Source organism: Zeus faber (genome assembly GCF_960531495.2).
Source record: "Zeus faber genome assembly, chromosome: 19".
Lineage (NCBI taxonomy): Eukaryota > Metazoa > Chordata > Actinopteri > Zeiformes > Zeidae > Zeus > Zeus faber.
Genome location: NC_137206.1, coordinates 17,836,761 through 17,856,861, shown reverse-complemented (window position 1 = coordinate 17,856,861; position 20,101 = coordinate 17,836,761). Strand labels below are relative to the sequence as shown.

Below are 20,101 nucleotides of genomic sequence, written 5' to 3'. Positions count from 1 at the left end.
TCAAGGGCCTCCACTGCTGGGTAGTGGACAATATTCTAATGCGACAAGCGAAACGGCGCCCACATGTCGCCGCGCCCTTTCACGGACAACGTGGACACGAAAATGCAATGCGTGAGTCCTCTCATCCATGCGGGTCTTCGGTCAGGACGCGGAGGGAGGAAGTCATTTCCCATCTTAAAAATCCGGGGTCAAACACATTTTTCGTTTTGCTATGGCGCTTGGACGCCCACTCGAGCATGTGAAAATAACAATGCACGTCGGGCTCGTGCATTCTCTTCCCTTGTTGTTTACATCCTCTCAAATGACGTGTACACGTGCGGAAAGTTTTGCTGCTGTGGTGGCATTACGTGCTCATGTTCATGTCGACGTGCTCCTTTTTAATTTTGTCCCCTATTGGGCTTCCACACAATTCATCATCAGGTGAAGTAGATCAACCTTTGTGGCGCATGTCTTCATTAAGTCGACACAGACAGACACGCGATGGCCGTGATTCATTTTTATTTTTTTATTTTTATTGATCTGTGGTTGTGTTGTAATTGAGCGATGTATTGTATTTATGACATCGACGGAAACGGTAGACATGATGAAAACGTCGACATTCAACCAACACACGCAATGCCCGCATCCCAAATATTGGTGAAATGGAGACCATGGGGAGCTCAAAATGGTGGCGAACACGCTAGCAATACTCAGAACCGCAAACGCAATAAAGGCACCACATTATTGCGTGTGGCTAATATTTTGAAATACAAATACACGGAAGCCAACATAAGAGAGCGCACACATGATAAACACAAAAAACATTATAAATACTATTAGAAAATAGCACAATTTTCAAAGATATTTACAATTTACGACAAAGATATTTGCAATTTACTATAAGGATATTTACAATTCACTATAAAGATATTTACAATTTACGACAAAGATATTCAAAAGTTACAACAAAGATATTTACAATTTCCGATGAAGATTTTTACAATTTACAACAACGATTTTTACAATTAAGACATTTGTGTAAATACAGCTACACCTTTGTTGATAGACACCCACTTTGTGGCCAAAAACATATTTCATCCCTAGTGTACCATAAAGAATGAACTGAAATGGTTTTAGGGAGGTCTAGCAGAACAATCGCCGCCATCCTTTATCACTTGTGTATGACTGCGTGTGAAAAGGAAATTCTCGAATCTGAAAGAATGAAAGTTTGTTCCTTTAACACAGGCCTGGCTGGCTTTAAGGCCAGCAAATATCAAAGTAAACATCGATAGTGCATTCAAGTATTACTGTATGCGTATAAATCTACTTTACAGACTGTGTATTTGGTTCGAACAACACTCGACACTCACTATGTAAAGACTACAGCGGAGGCAGCTGTCCCAACCCCCGTCCCATCCAGCATGTCCACTATCAGTTTCAAATATGGGCAAGTAAATATGGCAACCTTTGACGTGACAGCTAGAATCTAAAAACAGCCCTGACACCAGCCCCAGCTACTTTAGGAAGTCACCGCAGCCGGAGCAGGAGGCCTGTTCCTCAGCCTGGCCCCGGGCCCCCTCGGAGGTTACATTCCGCTCGACGGCCGCCTGAGTAGCTTGGAATCAGCGTCTTTGTGCTCTTTCGCTTCTTTATGTCTTACCGGGTGTTTCCCGCCGGAGAGGAATATCGCCATGGACAACCTGGAGAAGCAGCTGATCTGTCCCATTTGCCTGGAAATGTTCACAAAGCCCGTGGTCATACTGCCCTGCCAACACAACCTCTGTCGGAAGTGCGCCAATGACGTTTTCCAGGTGAGCAACAAACGCGTGGTTACATTTGTTTTGTAGGACTTTTTCCAAAGGGCCGTGCGACGACCCGCCAAGATATTTATAGCGTTCCTTAAACTGTTGAATTATCAGTAGGCAAACATGTCTTTCCCACGGCTCTCACCTGGTACCGAGAAAACGAAGGAATCCCGGGCCCGCCGGCGGAGATTAATGTCGTTTATTCCCGGCCCCGCTCCCGTGGGCACCGAGGTGAGACTCCTTTCATCCCCGTCTGTGCGTTCGCAGGCATCGAACCCCTACCTTCCGACCAGGGGGGGCTCGGTGACGTCGGGCGGCCGCTTCAGGTGCCCGTCCTGCAGACATGAGGTCGTGCTGGACAGACACGGCGTCTACGGGCTGCAGAGGAACCTGCTGGTGGAGAACATCATCGACATGTTCAAGCAGGAGTCCACCAGGTGAGACACGCGCACACGTCTGAATGTCTGGTGTCACGCTGGATGCGGCGGATAAATAATACGTTATATCAGAGTCATGTCTGCAGAAGCAGACTTCATTTTGTACCATAAGCAGATTTTGCTGCGAGCTACAAGAGAAAATGACCTTGTGCAGTAGGTTTAGGGTAAGGTCTCCTTTCAAATTATTAATACTGGTACCAATACGTAGCTCATATTGGTTCCTTTGCAATGCTTTTAATGAGATCAATGTCTCTGCCTATCTTTAAAAAAAAACAGCCTTTCACCATAAAGAAAATATCATGGCACATTTGTTTCTACTGCTTCTGCAAACCTTTCGTGTTATTTTTGAGCCAATGACGCTGGAGAAGTTACTACTGATGTAAAAAAAAAAAAAAAGCCTTTAAAGTAGGGTTGGCCAATATGGACAAAAACAAATATCACAATATTTTTTGACAAATTCCTCGATATTGATAATTTCATCACATTTTTGCGGATGGCCATGGATGCCTTCGTAAGATATTTACACGCAAGAATTATCTGGGAAACAATGATTAGTGATGAGGATATTATGACCAAGCAGGTAGAGGCGTTGATTAAAACAGCTAAAAGGGTCAGAAAGTTGCATTGCTTTTATCGTAATGGAGCCTCAAAGACAACATTTAACTACATCACAATATTTCCAGATCCGTAATCCCACAATATACTTTGACTTTCGATAGTATGGATAGAGTATCGGTACAGTGTCACGTTTCCATGCCCAGTCGCTGCTTCTTTCTCGTCACCGCATCTTAGAGTTGACGAGTTTGAAGCTTTGCGCGCGTTGGACCACTTTTCGCTTTGAGGGCTTCGGGGTTAGAGAGGAAGGAAGGTGGAGGAGGGTGGCTATCTATCTATCTATCTATCTATCCATCTATCCATCTATCTATCTATCCCTCATCAGTGATCAGTGACAGTTCTGATGGACTTTCTATTTGTACAACATACTGTACCTGGATGGACAGAATAGACCAGACGGGTGTTAAATATCATCTTAGAATCTCATTCCAGTAAAACATGTTCAATAAAAGCCCGTTTCTGGGTCCTTTCAACAGCAGCAAACCCGCGCCAGAGAGAAAGGAGGAGACGCCGATGTGCGAGGTCCACGCCGAGGAAAAGATCAACATCTACTGCGTCACCCACGGCGTTCCCACGTGCTCCATGTGCAAGGTTTTCGGAGCTCACAAAGACTGCGAGGTTGCGCCGCTCACGACTATCTACCAGACGCAGAAGGTGACGGACGCAACCGACACCAATACAAACGACGACCAGTTCTGCAACCTTTAACTGCAGTAAAATAACGAGTACACTGACAAGTGAAAGTACCACGTTGACATTTCTACTCAATTTAACATAAGGACTTAAGTGAGTAAGCTCTGAAATGGAGTTAAGGTAATCAAAGTAAAAGTACTTGTCATATCCAGTACTCATAGACCGTGTTATCAAGACCATAATACTCATAAACTCATATACATAAACTGCTTCTGTATCACGTTTTCTGCAGACGAGTGCTCGTGCAGATTGATTACAATAGTCAAAAACAATACAATAGGTTTTGTCGTTTACAAGGATATGGACCTGATGAGTCACCCGTGAGCAACCATAAATCAGCAGCATGATAGATCCAGTCCCTGATTTTGATATATATACATATATATATATGTATATATATATCCTGATTATTTTTTGACTCAAATAATGTGACTGTGTCAGGAATGTAGTCGAGTAAAAATCTGAGATGTCTGCTTTGAAATGTTGTGGCGTGAAAGTTGAAAGTCAGCTACTGGCAAAGAATAGATACTTAAAAAAAAAAGTGCTGTAGTACAGCAACAAGGTACTTGTACTTCATCACTTTCCGCCACCGCCAAGCATGCATCAAAAGATAAAATGATCGCGCGATGGGGAAAAAAATCACGTCTGTCTGTATAACCTCACAAAATATGAGGTATCTTCATTTTTTTAACGTATTTTGTCCGCATTGACAACGTGCGGTGAGCCCTCCGGTATTGACTCGACTCAATGTCTCTGTGCCCCCCACACACACACACACAACCCAGACGGAGCTGAGCGACGGGATCGCCATGGTCGTGGGCAACAACGACAGGATGCAAGGCATTATCAGTCAGCTGGAGGAAGCGTGTCGGGCCATAGAGGTCAGAGTCCCGGCGGCCTGCGGTGGCGGGCCACTCGCTCACGCAGCAGGACCCCCCACCCCCACCCCACCGCACAGGCCAACGCACGCTGCTTCACCTGCGCTGACCACAGCGGCGCAACGAGCAGCCTACTTTGTCCGCCGCAGTGGAGACGGAAGGAGAAAAAAAGTGCAAGAAAAATTTGAGATTAACCTTTTGGTGTTTAAAGGAAAGCTCTTGCCCTTAGCCGAGGAAACCGCGTCACCGAGGACGTGGTCTTGGTCGCCCCGTTCGCACGGCGGCGGGCTGGAGCTATTCTCTCATTACCGGGGGGGGTGGGGGGCTCTCTGTCTGTCCACATTTCCTTCTCTTGTCACAGCAGCCCATGACATTCTCCCATTCTCACCCATTGACATTAAAAACGAGCAGTGTAATTGATGGGAGGAGTAGAGACAGCCTTCCTGTGGGTCACACACACACACACACACGCACGAACGCACGCGCACGTACACACACACACACAGACACAGATACTCTATCATTCTAAACCCTCCCTGTCATTTCTAGCTGAGGACGGGCGCTTGTTTTGTGAGAGAGCTGCATTGACGTGAATGTGTCACGCCACGTTTAGAGTTCACATATTGAAGTTTTCAATCGCATAACTCACATTTCAGCCGACATCAAATGTTCACACACCTGCTTGCCGAGTTGGAAGCGACGGATAAAATCCGCAAATGTGCAATTTGACATTTGGGCGATTGTTCTTATACAGAGGGATGTACTTATTTGGATGAACTCATAAACGCACGCCATACACGCATTCACTCTAATGTTGTGACTACGCGTTATAAGGAATGTGAGGTTTTGGTGGCGTGCATTTATTTCCTCCTCAATCACAGTGCAAATCTACCAAAACGAAGGGCTTTTTTGGAAGAAACGCACCCTGGCCCGGTGTGCCGTAGCGAACCTTACTTTGCAGACATTGCGGACAGGAGAACGAAAGATTGCTTGGTCTTCTGATTTCTGATTGCCCCCTCCCCCCCCACCCCCCCCGGCTCTCTCACTTCCACGGCTACAAATGAGTATTGCAACACGTTTATTGCCAGAAGTGTTGCAAGTGTTGCAGTTGTTGTGATCACAGATTTGTGCTTGTGATGAAAATGTGAGAGGTTCTGATCCTAGATTTGTAGTTGTACTGGAAAATGAAAAGTAAAAAAAATAAATTATATATATATATATATATATATATATATATATATATATATATATATATATATATATAATTATTATTATTTTTTTTTAATATATATTTATAAGTATATTCATCCATTTCTGCAGGTTCTTACATCCTATTGTAGAAGCTTTCGCGTTTTGCAACGTATTTACCCTCACGCGCATGGCCGTGATAAATGATTAATGCGGCCGGAATTTCTGAACGTTTTGCGCCCACCCGTGTGTGTGTGTTTTGTTTGCTCACGTTCTGGCCGCGCGTCTCACCCCGCGCAGGAGAACGGGAGGAGGCAGAAGACCCTCGTCTGTGAGAAGTTTGACCAATTGTACACCATCCTGGAGGAGAGGAAGAGGGGGATGAGTCAGAAGGTCACAGACGAACAGGAGGAGAAGCTTAATTACATCCGGAGCCTGTCGAGAAAATACGGAGACCACCTGGAGGAGAGCTGCAAAACGGTGGAAACGGGAATCCAGACGATGGAGGAGCCGGAAATGGCCGTCTTTCTGCAGGTACAAGTCTCAACAAAGAGTTAGGGGTTTTGCTTTTGTCTGGATTAAGGCGTGGCCTCTAATTATGGCAAATTTGACATTATTTGATGCAGGATATCTATCTGTCCATATGTCTCTCTCTTTGTCCTAGGCGGCAAAACCTCTCTTAAAAAAGTGAGTATGAGTCCCTGACTTTAACTCTTCACATATGAAGCTATGCATGCCTGTAACCACTGGGTCGACCTCGCCCAAATGAGGAAAGGCCCGAGCCCAGCTTGCTGTGGTCGTTGGCCGCCGACTCAGCCGCAAAACAGTACGGTGATGGGTATGCGATGTGTAATAACGCCCCGTCAGGATAATGGAAGCATCCAGCACGGCGCACCTGGACAAGGTGGAGCGCGGCTACGAGGACATGGACCATTACAGCGTCAACTTCAACAGGGAGGGCCGGGCCCTGCGCAGCATCGACTTCATCCAAGGTGAAGGGACGACGGCTCACTCTGGCCCGTATAAAAATATTGATACCGTCGCTGTCTGTGACTTTGGTTATCGTAAAATTGTCATATCAAATGTCGTATTTGAGGCTGCGTTACAGTAAAGTCATGTTTTTTTTCTAAACTTCCAAGACTGTTCCAATGAACGCCTCTGCATGCTCATAATATCCCCATTACTAATGATTGTTTATCAGATATTTACTGTGTTTAAACATCAACAACAATCAACAAAATATAATCAATCAATCAAATAATCAATATTGAGGTATGCATTGAAAATGATTGCGCCACTTAGGTTTTGTCTATAGATCGCCCAGCCAAAAGTCCACAGTTTGTTGTGTTCTGCTGAATATTGTGGTAATCCTCCCGTCTCTTGTCCACAGACGATGACGACGAAGATGAGGAGAATGCGGGTGATGAAGAGGCGCCCCCCGCGGAGGGAGAGGGAACACAGGACCCGGCGGGGGTTTCAGCCCCGGCGGGGGTTTCAGCCCCGGCGGGGGTGTCAGCCCCGGCGGGGGTTTCTGCCCCGGCGCAGAGTAGCTCCCTTCCCGCCGCGGCCAGGAGCGCTGCATCCACATAGTTTTAGCCAAATTACACAGACAGCGCCCAAACACCCGAACCCGATGTCTGCTGCCCCTAGAGGTTGTTTTCCAGGCAGGTCAGGTAGGACACTTTTCCCCCCAGATCAGTGTACGACGAGGATGAGGGGTGGAATTTGTGAGCCAAAAAATTTAATAAATAATGTATATATATATATATATATATATATATACATATATATATATATATATATACATATATACATATAGAGAAAGACAGAGACAGATTCATCATTTGCTCTCTGTTTTAGATTGGAAGCAGAATGTACGAACCCTGTTTTAATGAAAGTGGTCAGAGTTTTATTATGCAAAGAGTGTAACTCATATTTAAATACAGTCGATGTTCAGACAATGGTTTTTTTTATTTTTTATTTATAATAAATTCTGTGTCTTTTCAATAATTCAATAAGTGCATCCGGGCTGAAATATTTTATTCTGCCTCCGTCACTGTATGAAATGCATCCCTAACCAGAGGCCGTCCCTCTCCTCCTCCTCGCTCTCTTCCTCTTATACCTCGACTGATATGTTATCAGATTAATATGGGATGGACGTGGCGAAGGACGAACAGACAACTGGTCTTTGTATTTCAGTATTGTATTTGTGTGAAAGCCTGCTTGGCGCACGGATTTCCACTGTGTTGTGTGTGTGTGGATGTTTTCCTACCGATTACAAAACCTTTGTGGCTCAATTAAATTCCTGTAAGTGTCATAAAATCTCTTGTATCAAGACACTTTATGCCCCGGTCACTGCAATAATCCATGAACCACCGAGGCCCAACACCATCACTTAACCCGTGTTCAAAATCCCTCTGTGGCTTTAGTTCCTGCGCATGCTAATGACATAATGCCACAGTGAGTTGCTTGTACGCCGCGCTATTTATGGAAATTCATGCATTTTGAACCTGATGAAGTATGATACACACCGCGTGGACCTGAGCGGAAAGGCCTTGCCGCTTCGAGCAGGTCACTTCGCTCTGGAGAAAGTGGCTCGAAAGGCGTGAGCCCTCCGCCGTCACCAAACTTACGAAGCGTACTTCGCGGCGCTCTGCGTCTCGGTGTAATCGTTATCCTTTTCTCCTCTCGTTTGTCCGCTGCTTTTATCTCCCACTTTTTGCAGCTTTCCCGCCGCTCTTCGGGTCCCCATGGAAATGAATGGAATGAAAGGAAAAATGAAAGTAATCAGGCTTTGATGAACGTCGTCCAAATCCTGTTTGGCGCTCTGCGAATTGGGAGTGTGTGTGTTTGCATTTTAAATAGACATTTAGGCCTTTCTTCCTCGCTTTCTCCTTCCCGCAATGCCTCCTTTCCCTTTGTTTGGCGGAAGGGAAGCCACATGGAGACAGTGAGGATATTTTCTCTCGCTGCTTGGTAACAGATTTTTAGACTCCTGTCAGCCTGACCTCCACGCCGCCGGCCACTCTACGCCGCTCCACGGTGATCTCGCCTTTTCTGAGGATCTTCCGGGGACGGATTCCCCTCTAATTATTTGACACAGTCGTTCAGTGAGTTTGATCCCTCTCCAATGCGCTCATTGCAGCAGCATGAACCATGCGCTGCAAAAGGATGACTCACCCCCGCAGCACTTTTAGCTTAGTTTAGCCTGACACATCGGGGTCAAGGATCAGCATGCCACACACACACACACACACACACACACACACACACACACACCCTCTCTCTTTCACCTTTTACACTGATTAAACATAATAACCAGTGTTCTGGCTGCCTATGGAGCTCTAATGCTATAATGGACACTGATTTTGCTTTTGAAAATGAAGGTTTCTGAGAAAAGTAGGCTGTCGCTGTCTTCATGTGGATTTAGGACTCATGCACTCTAGTCTTTATCAAATGTGAATTCATTTTTTACAGGCGTATAACCAAGCAGTAACTTGATGTCATAATAAAACTGTATTCATAGGAGAGTGTTTTTTTTCTTCTACCGTCTTATTTAGTGTAGATACAATATTATGGATGCACTGATACATTGATGGGTCTTGAGGGAAGCTGAATTTAACAATTACACAAAAACAAATTCCAGAGGTTACTCTGACTTGCTCCAACATCCATTTAATGACAGTCCACAGAGAAATGGAAACACTGCTTTTTTACATTTTATTAAAAATATATATAGATGTCACTTTCTCTCGCACAACAAAAAAATGACCGGTTGCTTATGGGTTTATTTACAAAAATTAAATAACAAATACAATTGAAACATATTTAAAATAAAAATGCAATATCCCATGTACTGACCCCAGTAACATCATTTTTTCATAAAGAGAATGGAGAGTGGTGTGTGTGTGTGTGTGTGTGTGTGTGTGTGTGTGTGTGTGTGTGTGTGTGTGTGTGTGTGTGCGTGGGTGTGTGGGTGGGTGGGTGGGTGTGCTACAAATCTTTGACACCAGCAATAAAAACAGGGAATTTAAATTGTTTGAGGTTTAAAGCTATGATAAATAAATAAATAGTCTCAAGAATCAGGAGCAGGGGTGTTCACTTGCCGAACAGCTCCATCATCCTTCTGTTGTTCTGCGCCTGCTGCACCAACTGTTCAGCCCTGGACATCTCCATCATCTCCCGGAGCAGGTGGAAAGTCAGGTCCAGGGAGATCGGCGGGTCCTCGGACCTTCTCCCCCTCTCCTCCTCCATCGACTCCTCCACCGGGCGGCGGCTCTGCAAGTCTCCAATGTGGCCCCTGATGGCCCCTGACGTCTGGAGCTGCAGGGCTCTGTTGTATATCGCCGGGGAGCCGAAAGGGTTCGTGTTCCCGTTGGCCAGGCGGATGAAGTACTCCTCCCCGAGCCGCTCCAGGACGGGGCCGGGCTGGCGGAGCTGGTGCTGGAGGTCGGACCCGGAGCGGGAGCCGGAGGCTGCCCGGAGGGCGCGGTGCGCGGCGCCGGGGCTCTCCACAGCCCTACATTCATGGCGCGGTAGGAAGGCAACCAGCAGAACCACGGTGGTGCCAAGTAAGTTGAGCTTCATGTCAGGATATCAGCAGTGAATCTGAGGAGAGGGGGAAATTGATTAAATGCCGTTGTTTTTGTCATTGCGAACGTAACGACGGTGTGACAAAATTGCGCGTATACTTGTGCGTAAAATGGCATTGGACTGGTGCGTAAAATGGCATGGATTTAGATTTATTGGATGTCTTGGTAACTTAAATCACAATTATGGTCTGTTTGCTTGTCTATTTTCTCCAAAGATGAAATGGGAAAAATATTCTGGAAGATAAAACATTAGATTGTCGATTTAATCATACATCCATTTTCAATTGTCTAACCAACACCATTACGCACGATAAAAAAAATAATAACAACGAAATAATATCAACACTTTGCATAAATTCAAATAATGTTGTCATACCTTTAATCGTTATTTGAGCTCCAGCACAAGAGCCTTAGGTGCCAGGTGATAGACGAGGTGCTGCCCTCCTCCTCCACTGTATAAAGAAACTAGTGGCTACTTGAGGAGAAAGAGCCACTTATATAGCAGGACCTCACCACCCCTCCACCCTCCATGCCTCCACCCCTCCAGCCCACCCTGGCTCTGCATGCATGGGATGGAGTCTGCGCAACTTGAATGAACACCTTTGGAAAAAGTGCCGGGGTTCTAACTGAGATGAGTCATATAGGTTAGTGTGTGTGTGCGTGTCTGTCTGTCTTTCTGTCTGTCGTCTGTCCATTGCATGTGCACACATTCACGCACTGGTCTGGAGTTTGTTTGCAAATTCCTAAAACTTCCACAAACAGTGTACATGGGTTAGAATTAGAAACAAGGACTGAACGCTAGACAATTTCTGAACACCTGAAATGAATGTGTAGGTTTCCAAAAATAAACGTGAGGTGACTTATATCTTATGCTGATTCTTATGTTAAAGTGGTTATGTTTAAGATTATTTTGTAAAAAAAACATATATATTTGACACTTTGCATTAACTGTTACTTTATGAGAAACAGCCATTTCATATATATTTAATGATGTGTATTTTCCTCTATTTGCTGTTTCCAGGCAGCAGCAGTGAATTAGACAAACCAGCATAGCTCATTGTGGTCAGCAAATGGATGAACATACTACAATATGGATGGACATTTACAAACCATTCACACAGAACAACAAAAAATAAATAAATTGATCAGAAGAAGGCAAAGGTTTGAGAAGAGAAAGTGACGGTCGGTAAACGGATGCGGAAAAATGCAGCAGTTTTGAATGAAATTTGGGACTTTTAGTGTAATCCACGCGATACAGACAATCTGATGGATGGTCACTATAAAGACAATCACTTTGGGCTGGAGACTTCTTTGTTGCATATCATAGGACGAGCTGACCTTAATGCTTTGATTGAAATTCCATATAACACATTGTAAGTCAAGTAAACAGAGATAAATATACCTTTCCAAACATTATTTTTCCCTTGGATTTTGTCAACCTTGGGAGGGCAACTTCATGGCCAATTAGCCTTTCTTTAATTTCACTATCAAGCCCTGCTCTGCTGCATCGTCTGACACCTTTCCTCCCCTCAAAGTAGTCTACTCAACTGACCTGCTGTTGTATTCTGCAAGTGCACGTTCCCCCCAAACAGCTCGGCCCGAAACAAGGGACGTTTTTCACCCGCGCGTCTCCCCGTGATTTATCGCCGCTGCATGCACATACGTACGTCACTGCTTTTGAAACGACTGTTTTTGCAACTCTCCGTCGCTACATCGTCCCAGGGGGAAGAAGCCACGCTCCATGATGGAGAGCTCAGTTCACATTCAACTAAACCATTAGAATCCTAAACAGCCTCATAACAAAAAAAAGTACAACTTTCTCTGACCGTCGCTCCCCTCCTCCTCTCTCTCTTTCTAGGATATTTTAAACTATTTTAGACAACAAAATATATTGTTTTGCACCACAGGTGGTTGTTGGCCCAGGATGTCGCAAATATCCATGTTTAATATGTCAGGGCAGTTGTAAGACAATTAACTATATGCCGATAGTTCTGAGTACCACTGGTTTTCATTCTAGCCTTGTAGTGGGGATTGATTCAGACCTGGGATGCCAAAGGAATTAAATCAACCGCCTGGTAGGATAGAAAACCAGGAAGTACTTTTGGGTGCCGAGGACCGGAGTTGAGAGTCATTGACGCAACAGCAACAGCAACAGAGCACATTCAACTCACCTGGTTATAACGTGACAAACTGATGATGAAATCTTCTACTTTAATTCAATGTTACCACAGTGAACGTCACTTCCCGGCAAGTGGTTTATGCAGAGGTACGTCGGAATATGGCAAATTAAATCTTGTGAACTTGTGGACTCAACGGTGAATTTGTCCCCACATGTTCATATTGCTGTCACATTTCAGATCATTCAGATTGAGATAACATACACGTATTTATTAGTGAACGGCCAAGTTAATTTGTATTTTGTGAGAAATTGGTTTTCCTGAAGTCTCCCCTCTTTTTTATCTGCTTTTCCTCCCTTACCTCCTCCGGGGCAGGTGTCAGATCCCATCATGAAAAACACATGTTCCCTGACACAAATAGAAAACACCGCCAGATGAGAGAGAAATTGCTTGTGGTCAAGTCACGTCACCTCATCTTCAAATCACTGGAAGAGAAATCCTGCTCTGTGACGCCACTCAGGAATGGCTCCGGGCGCAATTTATAATCTTTTAGTTCTTCATTTGGAGTGTGACTTTCTTGTCACATCACATGACCTTTGACACCTCCACGGTTGAGAAATCCCCAAATTTCTCTCAACGTTCCAAAAATGAATCGATCTGCAGATCGAAACCAAGTCCGAGGCGGAACTCTGCAAACTGTGGTCGTGGGAGGGGCTGCTCTCAATCAAAACGCAATTCTCCATGGCAACACGATTCTCCATAATTGATCATTTGCCTTTCTAGCTGTGCAGCACTACAAGGGGAAACAGGCCCTTTGGCATACATTGTCACTTCCTAAATAATTGGACAACGCTCCATTGTGTATTGGGCTGTGAACACACTGTGTTTTCCCACTGCCCGTGATCCCACTATTCTGGGCGGACCAGGCTGTGCTGACCTTAAGAGTGAGAATTAACACGTATTCAGCTGATCGCTGTGTCTGACGTCCCCCAGGGCCCGAGCCTGGAACCTCCGGTGTCCTTAGGTCGTCCTTTAAACACCCAGCGAGGAGCATATCTGGATATTCCAGAATGAGATTTAGTAGATAGATACTTTATTCATCCTCAGAGGGAGATACAGTACATGTGATGTGATGTGTGCTGCTGTAACGCAGCACACACCATATGTATTATTAAAATAATAGGCAATAATATCTAAGTAATTAGCTTAAAATGATAAAACTAATAATAGAAGAAATGCCAATAAAAGATTAATCATCTGTATTTACAATTCACATTTTGTCAAAAGTAGGAAACTGTGCAACTTTGCATACATACAGTATATATATATATATATATATATATATACGATCAGAACCTTTTCTGTCTGCAACAGTGGTTTACTACAGCATTACATTTATATCTCCAATAGTAATGTGTTTAAGTCAAATTCCTTGTGACGTAGATTTTTATTCACATGCTTCACCATGTTACATCCATCATCCTGCTCCACTGGAGCGCCTATCTTCAGATGCCTCCGCTGGCAGCGCCGCCGAACTGCCAATATGGAAGCATCTGTAGCAAGTATGTCTGAGATGTATGTGACCAAGTCCTCCAGGTGCATTCTGTCTATATGAATCTCGCTCGGGTGGCAATAAATCACCCAAAACGTTGTTTTCTGTCACACTTTTTCTCAAAACACCGACAGCCGACGCTGTGGCTGCTGGAGAAAAAACGGACACAACTCCACTGCAACGCAAAACTGGTTTTTGTTTGTTTTTATTTAAAGTGCAACATTCTGGATGGATTGTTGTGTTTCATTTTTATGTTGAAACTCTCCAGTCTATTAATTATCGCAGAAGATGCTTAGATCTACTCTGTGCTTAGATCTAAGACTTACTCAAGGGTACATTCAAAACCCTGCATTATAGCTCAGTCTAGTCATAGCAATCTATATTTAATAAAAAACTGTAAAAGATATTTTCACAACAAGAACTAATATGAAAATTCTGTCTTGTTGCACTTTCCATTGGATGTATTGTTCACATTTACTATATCACCAGTGCCTGATACGTGGTTGTTATGTGGAAAGAGAAAGCATGAAGTCCTGTATTTATTTAATTGTTTTTATCTTCCATGATGTGATGATATATAACTTATGTCATTGTGGCAGTTCCCCTGCCACACACCACCCAAGTGGCTTTTTTTTGGCCTCCTCGACACAGAGACACAGGCGGGGATGATGAAGGACAAACCAGTTTATTGGCAGCATGTAATATGCCAGGAGCAGATGGAGTGGTGTCATGACCAGAGCTCCCCTCCCATGTGTGTGTGGGGATGGGTGTTTTAACCTGTGCTCATCAATTGCTCTGTAGAGCAACAGGTGGACAGCCACCCCTTATCCTGGGCCCAGTTAACTAGACCTTAAACAGGTGTGCCTGGTTAAATCACACCACATACCTCCAACACCAAACTGAGGCCAGGGAGAATGCCTGGCCTGACCCCCCCCCCCCCCCCCCCCCCCCAAACCCCGAAGCAGAGAGAGAAAAAGAAAAATATACAATAAAATGCCTGGACTCTAAAACAGGGTTCCCATACCTAAGACAAAAAAGCGTCCAACAAAACAGTCCCCTTTCCCCGGAGAGCCGCAACCCCTGAACAGCATGGTCCACGAGCCACCCTACCCCAGGACGACGAAACATACTACCCCCTCCTCCCTTCCGGAGGGTGGGGCTGCTGTGCTGGTTGGTGAAGGTGTAGCTGGGCTTGGCCAGCTTGGCTTGGCTTGGGGTGGCTGCTTGGAGGGGTGGCCTGGCTCCTGGGCTGCTGATGGTCTCGGCGGTGGCTGCTTGGACGAGAAGCTAGCTGCACACCACGTCACCCAACATAGAGACACAGGCAAAGGTGGTGAAGGACAAACCGGTTTATTTGGCAAGATGTAATATGCCAGGACCAGATGGAATGGTGTCATGACCAGCACTCCCTTCCCGTGTGTGTGGGAATTGGTGATTCAACCCGTGCTCATCAATTCCTCTGATGAGCAACAGGTGCACAGCCACCCATGATCCCAGGCCCAATTACGTAGACCAAGACAGCTGCTTGAATCACACCACCCCCACACCACAATCATTTAAAACCATAGAAAATATGATATCTCTTTGTCACTGAATTTAAATTTAGATTTACAGATTAATGTAGATCAGTTGATAATGCAGATCAGGAAAATACCATAGATCCGCGCAGATCATAACAAATATGCAATGATAAATAAATAGATAAATAGAAAATAAATTAATAAACAAACAAATAAATAAACAAACAATACAAACAAATAAAAGTACTACATAAATAAATAAACAAACAAACAAAACATAAACAAAAAATAAATAAAAGTAATTAATATAAAATGATCTATTTGGCAATATACAATAAACAATAGCCCTCTGTTTAAACAATTGCTATCTGAGTGTAAAAGCGGATTCTGTACGTAAACTGTATGCAATCAGGATTATAGGGTATGAACTATATATACACACACACACACACACACACACACACACACACACACACACACACACACACACACACACACACATATCTATATATAGTGAAAATGACCTCTCTCTATCCTTTTATGCTTTGCTGTCATAACTTCTACTTAATGTCAGAAAAAAGAATCTAGGCCACAGACGCTCCAGCCCTCCACTTAAATTTTCACCCAATTTCACTCTCTTTGATGACAAAGAACAAGGTACATTCTGGGGTTCTGTTTTTTTTAACTTATATATATATATATATATATATATATATATATATATATATATATATGTGGAGACAGAGACAGATTCATCAGTTTGCTCTCTCTCTATATATATACTGTATACACTGTATATATTCTTTTTTATTATTATTTATTCTTTTTTTTTTTTTTTTCACTTCCCCACTATGCACCACGTTTGCAGCACAGTGTCTTGATTTAATCCAGTAACTGTGTTGATGTCCATGGAGGGAAACGCAAACAGCAGCTTAGCGACAACCTCACCTCACAGTCGAGTGACAGACAAGCGTTGAGGATCGCCGACGTCTGATCGTGATCTTTGACTTCTGGCAGCGATTTTCTTTGGACTTTGTTCACTTAATTTCCTATTTGTTGCCTCTTTGGGGCGTTAATAACCGAATGTCTATGTTCCGTGTAAGAGCAACAAGCGTGAAGTCTTGTGCAAAATGGTCGCGTGCTTTTCCTCCTTCTTCTGGACAAAGTCTGTCACTCTGTTCTGTCTAACAGCACTCAGTGGTGAACTCAGATGTGTTCGTACGTTGAGCACACTCTGGTTCAGGCCAAGCATATCACCAATATTCACATTAGGGCACTCCGTCCCTGACTTGAATTATATAATCGTTTGTTTTTTTATCACGCAATCCCTGTTTTTACTTGAGACATCTACACTCCTTTGTTGGGTCGTGGGTGTTGGGGTGTGTGTTGTTAGGGCGAAAACTCCTTTATTCTTTGACTGAAATAAAAGAAATTTCAGCGAATCAACCGCTCCTTCATTGTTCCCTTTCTGCCACCAACTGTCCGCCCCGAAATCTTTTCGACAGCTGCAGTCACAATCAGTTAGGTCTCGGCATGAGGGGAGCTATATGGTGTCACAACTCACTCATAACAAAACCAGCATCAATATATTAAGCTTCAGCGCTCGGGTTGCTAAACGCACTGGCGAAAAGCCAGTGATGGCTATCAATTAATACGGAGAGGTGTTGGCGGTGCCTTATTTGGACTTGTTAGTCGATGCTCCATGAATTAACGTAAAGTGTCACATTTCCGTGAGAACCCCTCCATCCCTGGCCGTCGGAAGCACACTCGGTGGGTATAATTTATCTTGGCGTAAGGCTGCCGGGACAGACTCACTTGAATTCTTTCCGAAGGGAATCTGCCCGGAGATCTTATAATGAACATCCTCTGGCACATTAGAGCGGATGGAGCTCAGTGGAGACGCAATGAAATCAGCTCCCTCTCAAAGAGGACCTTCTCAAATGATCTAACAAGCACAACATAGATGGAGGTTATGGCTATAGATAGACAGACAGACAGACAGATAGATAGATAGATAGATAGATAGATAGATAGATAGACAGATAGATAGATAAATAGACAAATAGATCGTAGGTGGATTAAACTGTGATCCTTATGTTCAGTTCAGGCCGTGATGTTTAAAAGGTCAGGACACCCTGGAGATTGATAAGAGAGGGAAATAATAAGGATGCAAAAAAAAAAAAAACCAACAAAAAGAAGAAAAAAGTGTTTTAAGCGTTGAATGGTGAGGAAGGGATCGGAGGAAGTCAATTGCATGTTCCGACAAAGGGGAATAAAGTGGTCAGCCCTGTTCGAGTGAGTGCTGGGTGTCGCCGGCGCAAGTGACATCGCACATGCGAGAGTGACACCTCTTACGTCACACACATTGGGATGAGCAGCGGCGCGGGCTGCGTGCGGACACTTTCGCACGACCCTGCTTAATGTTGACGTCTAACAAAACGAATGTAACTAACCTGAGCGGTGTAAATCTCAGATGAGTGGACGAGGAAATACATCAGAAGCGTAAGGCCTTGTCCACAGCTATATTCAAAACGCTGACATAAGCACAACAGGCCAGTAGGCGTGATGGGAAGGGCAGTAGGGGGGATAATATATCATAAAACTTGATGTCAAATGCCACAGAAGAACATCAGGAGCATGCAGTGTACTGAGCTGCTTCATAATATTCCTGCACTACACTGTATGGATGCCATTCCCGGAGTTGGAAGAACTTTTAACCTTTTAACAGGGACACGGAGATCACCGCCATGTCGCTCGTAGGTTCCCGACTCAAATTGAAGTCCTGACGTAAACGTTTTCCAGAAGTTCCGTCTAACTTCGACCACACCAACACATGGAGAACAGAGCTTTGAAAAGTCTCCCCCCCGGAAGGCGTTTTCCAAAAGCTTAGTTTTCAGTTCCTAAAACGGTCATCTTTGTGTCGACAGGAGGCCAAAAGGCAGTGAAAATACTACCTTTTCAAAAATATCCTTATACGCGCAGACGAGGCCTTAGGCGCGGTCGGAGGCAGGGGGACGCAGGTCTGGTCTGTCAAGTGGGTCCCAAAATAGTAGAACGAAATAACAAAACTGTAGTTGTGTTGGTTTTAGACAAAAAAAATGAAAATACAATTCCAAAGTAGTTCCTCATTGAGGCCTCCGGACCACTTATCAAGTGGTCACCTCCCAAATAAAGGAGGCTGGGAAATCACTCCATTTTCCCCTCACTCGTGAACAATATCCCGAGATACTTGAACTCCTTCACTTGGGGCAGCAACTCGCTCTCGACCTGGAGGGAGCAATCCACCGTTTTCCAGCAGAGAACCATGGCCTCAGATTTGGAGGTGCTTACAGACCGCTTCACACTCGGCTGCATACCGCCCAAGTGCGTGCTGGAGGTCACGGTCTGATGAAGCCAACAAAACCACATCATCTGCAAAAAGCAGAGATGCAATTCTGAGGTTCCCAAACCCAACAGTCTCCTCACCTCGGCTGCGCCTTGAGATCCTGTCCATGAATATCACAAACAGAATCGGGGACAAGGGGCAACCTTGGCAGAGTCCAACACCCACTGAGAACGTGTTTGACTTTGTGCCGAGAATGCCAACACAGCTTTCACTTTGGTTGTACAAGGCCCGGATGGCTCGTACCAACGGCCCCGGTACCCCATACTCCCTCATTACCCCCCACAGGATCCCTCGAGGGACACGGTTGAAGGCCTTCTCCAGGTCCACAAAACACATGTAGACTGGATGGGCAAACTCCCACGACCCCCCCAGCAACCCTGCAAGGGTAAAGAGCTGGTCCACTGTTCCACGTCCAGGACGGAATCCGCATATTGCTCCTCCTGAATCTGAGGTTCGACAATCGGCCGGAGCCTCCTTTCCAGCACCCTGGAGTAAACTTTCCCGGGGAGGGTGAGCAGTGTGATAGGGTGTGCTCCAATAACACTTTCCCCTTTTTAAAAATGGGAACCACCACTCCGGTCTGCCATTCCACAGGTACTGTATCCGACATCCACGCGACACTGAAGAGGCGTGTCAACCAAGACAGCCAACAATGTCCAGAGCCTTCAGCAAGAAGGCCGAATACTCTGAACTGGTGTTCAGTGCATAAGCACACACAACAGTCAGAGCTTTCCCCTTAGCAACTTGTAGTGGCATCGAGGCGACCCTCTCATTCACTGGGGAAAACTCCAACACAGCGGCACCCAGCCAGGGGCTGATTATCCCCACACCCGCCCGGCGCCTTTCATCCTGGGCAGCTCCAGAAAAGGAGAGAGTCCAGCCCCTCTCCAGGAGTTTGGTTCCAGAGCCAGTGGTGTGCGTAGAGGTGAGCCCAACTATATCTAGTTGGTACCGCTCCACCTACCGCACCAGCTCCGGCTCCTTCCACGCCAGAGAGGTGACATTCCACATCCCTAGAACTAGTCTGCGATGCCGAGGATCAGCAGGCCCATGCCCCCACCTTTGCCTGCCGCCCGGCTGGCATTGCACCCGACCCCAACGCCTATCCCTGCAGGTGGTGGGCCCACAGGGTGGCCCCTTGATATTAATTTGGGCTATGCTCGGTCGAGCCCCATGGGTCAAGGCCCGGCCACCAGACGGCAACCGGGGAGCTCCCCTCCCAGTTCTGGCTCTAGGAGGGGGCCCTGGTTTCCCTATTCCGGGCGAGGTACCATTTTGCCGTTGATGTTCTTTGATTGGGTCCTTTGAATCACTCTTTGTCTGGGCCCTCCCCTGGGACC

At 45.2% G+C, this 20,101-nt stretch overlaps 2 protein-coding genes across 3 annotated transcripts; one reads left to right on the top strand and one right to left on the bottom strand.

Annotated features, from left to right (window-relative positions):
- Nucleotides 1-1,510: 1,510 nt before the first annotated feature.
- Nucleotides 1,511-7,618, top strand: trim55b (tripartite motif containing 55b). Of its 2 annotated transcripts, XM_080020645.1 has the most exons (8): nt 1,511-1,790; nt 2,052-2,221; nt 3,313-3,490; nt 4,315-4,410; nt 5,896-6,129; nt 6,260-6,282; nt 6,463-6,587; nt 6,986-7,618. In XM_080020645.1, the coding sequence occupies exons 1-8, from the start codon at nt 1,671-1,673 to the stop codon at nt 7,183-7,185; spliced, it is 1,146 nt and encodes a 381-aa protein (XP_079876771.1). In that variant the 5' UTR covers nt 1,511-1,670; the 3' UTR covers nt 7,186-7,618. The 2 variants fall into 2 exon arrangements, with proteins under 2 accessions (XP_079876771.1, XP_079876772.1); XM_080020646.1 differs by lacking the exon at nt 4,315-4,410.
- A 2,075-nt stretch (nt 7,619-9,693) lies between these two features.
- On the bottom strand, nt 9,694-10,182 carry crhb (corticotropin releasing hormone b; the record flags this gene model as incomplete). Its single annotated transcript, XM_080020546.1, has 1 exon — nt 9,694-10,182. One exon carries the CDS (start codon nt 10,180-10,182, stop codon nt 9,694-9,696), a length of 489 nt encoding a protein of 162 aa, XP_079876672.1.
- Between the last annotated feature and the right edge of the window lie 9,919 nt (nt 10,183-20,101).

Excerpts from the sequence above, each read along its gene's own strand:
- trim55b (XM_080020645.1), top strand. The coding sequence starts at position 1,671 with ATGGACAACCTGGAGAAGCAGCTGATCTGTCCCATTTGCCTGGAAATG. Across the intron at positions 2,222-3,312 it reads TTCAAGCAGGAGTCCACCAG|CAGCAAACCCGCGCCAGAGA; the intron begins GTGAGACACGCG and ends TCCTTTCAACAG. Across the intron at positions 6,588-6,985 it reads CAGCATCGACTTCATCCAAG|ACGATGACGACGAAGATGAG; the intron begins GTGAAGGGACGA and ends TCTTGTCCACAG.